Source organism: Oxyura jamaicensis, chromosome 3, assembly GCF_011077185.1.
Source record: "Oxyura jamaicensis isolate SHBP4307 breed ruddy duck chromosome 3, BPBGC_Ojam_1.0, whole genome shotgun sequence".
In the NCBI taxonomy this organism is placed as follows: domain Eukaryota; kingdom Metazoa; phylum Chordata; class Aves; order Anseriformes; family Anatidae; genus Oxyura; species Oxyura jamaicensis.
This window is the reverse complement of record NC_048895.1, coordinates 25,869,289-25,873,294: the sequence shown is the minus strand read 5'-3', so window position 1 is coordinate 25,873,294 and position 4,006 is coordinate 25,869,289. Positions and strand designations below refer to the sequence as shown.

At 61.5% G+C, this 4,006-nt stretch overlaps 1 protein-coding gene and 1 long non-coding RNA gene across 2 annotated transcripts in view; one reads left to right on the top strand and one right to left on the bottom strand.

Moving 5' to 3' along the window:
- Positions 1 to 1,329, top strand: part of LOC118165347 — a 9,379-nt gene extending 8,050 nt beyond the window's left edge. Inside the window, exon 3 of the long non-coding RNA XR_004749999.1 lies at positions 1,318 to 1,329. This is a non-coding gene — a long non-coding RNA (uncharacterized LOC118165347). The remainder of the gene's footprint in view (positions 1 to 1,317) is intronic.
- The window catches only part of TMEM151B (transmembrane protein 151B), an 8,888-nt gene extending 4,888 nt beyond the window's left edge, over positions 1 to 4,000 (bottom strand). The window contains exon 1 of the mRNA XM_035323344.1: positions 3,775 to 4,000. Coding sequence (XP_035179235.1) covers positions 3,775 to 3,867 — 93 coding nt within the window. The 5' untranslated portion in view covers positions 3,868 to 4,000. The remainder of the gene's footprint in view (positions 1 to 3,774) is intronic.
- Positions 4,001 to 4,006: the final 6 nt, after the last annotated feature.

The following is a 4,006-nucleotide window of genomic DNA, read 5'->3' as shown; positions in this document are numbered from 1 at the left end:
CCAGGAGGAGGGTGATGCTGGCCGTAGCCCTGCAGGGATCCAGGAGGAGGGTGATGCTGGCCGTAGCCCTGCAGGGATCCAGGCAGAGCCTGCTGCAGGTACGTACCCGGGGCATGGCAGCAGGGAGGATGATGCAGCCGCGGCTCGCTTCCAGGAACTGTGTTAGCAGGGCTCTAGTTCACGCTGTAGTCTCCTCCTAAGACTACGCAGCATTTAGACACTGCAGCGCTTTTACAGGGTCACGCTAACCCCTGCCGTAAACTGTTTACCATCCAGTTTTGTTCTAGGCTTTTGAGGTAAAACACGTAGACATCAGCTGCGCCGGTGGGGTTTCTGAAAGCCGTTCAAGTGCCAATAACAGGGGACACAACCACAGCAGAGACGGAGGAGGAGCCAGCTGCAGAGGCTAATCCCGGTAGGAAATGCAGCATCCCTGCTCCTCTCCCGGGCTGCACAGGGCTCTCAGGAGCAAACAAGCAGCACCAAGGCTTCCCCCGCAGAAGCAGCTGAATAAGGTCACCTCCTCAAGCTCTTCCCCAGCTTGGAGAAGCCCGCAAGAGCACACAAGCAAATATGAGATGAGAAAGCTGGGGACAGGGAAATCCTTTCTGTCCCAGAACGGCGTCACTCGGAGGAGCGCGGGCTGTGACATAAATGCCACCATCGCCTGCCTGCTGCAGTCTGATGGAATGAGGCACGAGGCTTGCCCCGCTCATCTCTCGTCACACAGCACATGTTGGACAGCCCCCACCAGGAGCTGCCCTTCTCTGAGCCTGTGTGGAAAGCACGTTGGGAAAAGGCCCTCCTGGGCCTCACACACGGCGTTTGTTTCTGAAATCGTCCCTGAGGTGAAAGGAGACGGAGTCCCTCACCTGCAGCTGCTGCTCTGGGGTGGACAGGAAAGGAGCAGCCATGAAGTAAACCGAAATGCCCGCGACACACAGGGCAGAGGCAGCAGAAGAGCAGGCCTCCGTCACTGTTAGAGCCAAGAACTTTTGACCTCCTGATGTGGAGAGCTGGGGAATCCTCTTCTCAGTCATCCCTCAAGGGGACAAACCTGCCCAGAACCATGGCAGCCAAGCACATGGGCAAAAATCCCTTCATTGCCCCTACCTCCTTGATCCTGTGACTCTAAGCACTGAACAACTCCAGAAGTCCTTCAAGCTCCACAAAGCTCCTCTTTGAAACAGCCTGAAATCTCCGATTCACACTGACCTACTGACTTTACAAGGTGGCCCAGGGTCCACAGGGTTAGGTGTCCTGGAGACACCTCTCTACAGGGCTGAGAAAAACAACAACAACAAACAGAATCCAAAGGCCCAGAGCAGCAGCTTGAAGGCCCGGGCAGCTGTGGCAGCAGCTTTCAGGAGACTCTGGTGGGACTCCAGAGCCTCAGTGTCCACAGCTGGGCCCAGCAGGTTGGTTTATATCATGGAAGAGATTAATAAGCCTTGTCCCCTTTGACCTCAGATCCCCAGAACAAGGCCTGTGGGGAAGATCCAGTCATCCCGAGGAACCACCACCATCTCCTAAGGCCTGGATAGGCGCTGGCCACTCGTGGTCAGGAGGGTCCCAGCTCACCCCCACGTGCCCACAGCCCGTGTTAGGGAACTACCTGCCTAGAAGCAGCAGCTGGCTCGGCCCCAGCCTGGCAGCGCTGCCAACTGCAGAGGAAAGGGGAAGGCAGAGCATCTAGGAGCCAGGGAACCCTGCCAGCACTCCACGCCTGCAACGGTACCAGGGCCTCCATATTACACAGAGACTGGAAAAGGACTGGTTCCCTCCACTGCATCCCACTTGAGCTGCAGGACAAGGGATTTTTTTAGCTTGTTCCCAAGCTGAAGGGTGAGTCCCTTGACATTTCATCCCCTCCAAAGTGGAAATGAGTTGCTGAGTGAGACTCAGCTCAACGCTGGTAAGTGTAGGTGTACGCATGTGATGCCAAAAGGAAGCAGGAGCTCAGACAGCAAAGCAGCTCGTCTACAGCCAGCTCTGGCTTGCCACTTGCCTTGCCGGGACAGGCTGAGCAGCACCTGAAGTCTTACAGGGCTCCGAGGTACAGTGACCTGAGATGTGTCGAGATGAGGATCTGTCCTTCAATCAGGACAGATCCCATTTTCCAGTCCCTAGATATCTGTAAGGAGAAGATGCCACTTCCCTCTCCTCCTGCTTCATGCCAGTCTGTGATAGCTGCTGGCTGAGGGAAGCATGCCCTTAGCCTAAACCATGCGGGTCATGGAGTCCAGCCCTTCTGTCTGCTCCCGGGGGGTACGATTATACTGACACCCCAGCTGGCAGCCACCACAGAGCAATCAAAGCCCAGACGATCTTCTCGTAACCCCTGCGAGGCAGGGGACACCCTAGACGAGGGACGCTCACCCAGGCACTGCCCCTGCTGCGCTTCTTTCATCCAAACCAGCTCTGCGCTGGCACCTCTCATAAGCCACTACACTCTTGGACACACCGCTGATTCACACAAACAGTCGGGGCACAGGAGGTGAGGGACCACGTCCCAGCATGACACAAGCATGTCCCTGTGCTAAAAAAGTGTCTCACGGGGTCTGTTTCGAGCCCTGGGCTCAGGGGTGGCTGAGTGGCAGCAGGAGACAGGAGCCGAGGCAGAGCCGCAGAGCGGAGCATACAGCATTTGTACAGCTTCCCAGTCCTTGCACTCCAGTTTTCCTCTCCCACAATTATTTCCATCTAAATATAAGTCTGTATATATAGAACAACTACGCGTCTGCATGTATGTTCTCCCGGAGCCGAGGAGGCAGAGAACACCGGGGTTATGCAGCACTTGCTAGCGGCAGCTCCCCAGCAGCAGCAGAGGACAGCGATGTGCCAGCTCCTGAGCACCCCACCGAGCTGGGACACCTCGGGGGGGCGAGGAGAACACTGCCCACCCCAACACTGCCTGCCTGCCCTCCAGGACCACCGGCCCCACAGCTCACGGTGGCTCCTCTCAGCGTGGTTGCTGCTTCTCCCCTTGGGACACACAATCTGGGGGACACACAGGGGCTCACAGCCCTGCCTGCCCTGTGCTGCTCCCCGTGCCCAAAGCTCCCCAATCCCTACCCCTTGGCACCCGCGGCCTGGACTCCAGAAAGACACCAGCCGGGGGGACTGCAGCGTGCCTGGGGGCTGTCCTGTGCCATCCTGGGCCTGGGAGCAGTCCCCAGGTCCCTCCGCAGGGCTTCCCTCGCAGCAGCCCCGCATTTGTGCCACCTCCTGACACCCCTCTGCACCCGAGGGGTGAAAGGGGGTTCTCAACGCATCCTTCCCAGGCACAGCAACCTCCTCCTCGCTTTCCTTTCGGGATCTCCCCTGTTCCTTCTCTACCCCCAGCCGCTCACTACCCCGGCCCTCATCCACATCTCCTGCCCCCCCACGACCCCCACCCACGCTGCTTGCACCGCACGACCCCCGAGCACAATCCGAGCGACAGAAAAGTGGGGACGGGGGCGAGCAGACCCCTGCCCGCCGATCCCCGCAGCCCACCCGGCTCTCCCCACCTGCGGGCTCCGGCGGGGAGGCGAGACCCGCACCGCTCCGCACCGCCCCGCAGAGGGCTCCAATTCCCCTCGGAGCCCGGCGGCGCGTCCCGGGGGGGGTCCCCGAGGCACCCACCCGTCTCCGGGCCGTCAGGGGAGGGGGGCTCCCGGCCCGGGGGGTCCGTACCTGTGCGGGCGCGGCGCGGCTAGCGGCCGCCGGGCGCGCCGCGCACAGCCGGCCCCGTGCAGCCGGCTAGGGATGGTGGTTGTGGGGGCACCTCACCTCCTCTCGGCCCCCCTCCGCCTCCTCCGGCGGCACCGACGTGCTGCTGCCTCCTCCCTCGCCGGCCGCGGCCGCCGAGGCCGGGGGGGACATGGTGGTGGCGGTGGAGGCGGCGGGGGCGCCCCGCTGGCGATGCCTCCGGGCTGGGCGGCGCGGCCCCGCAGCCGCATTATCCCGGCCGCCGCCGGGCGCTGCCCCCCCGGGAGGCGGAGGGGCGGCGGGGCGGCATGGC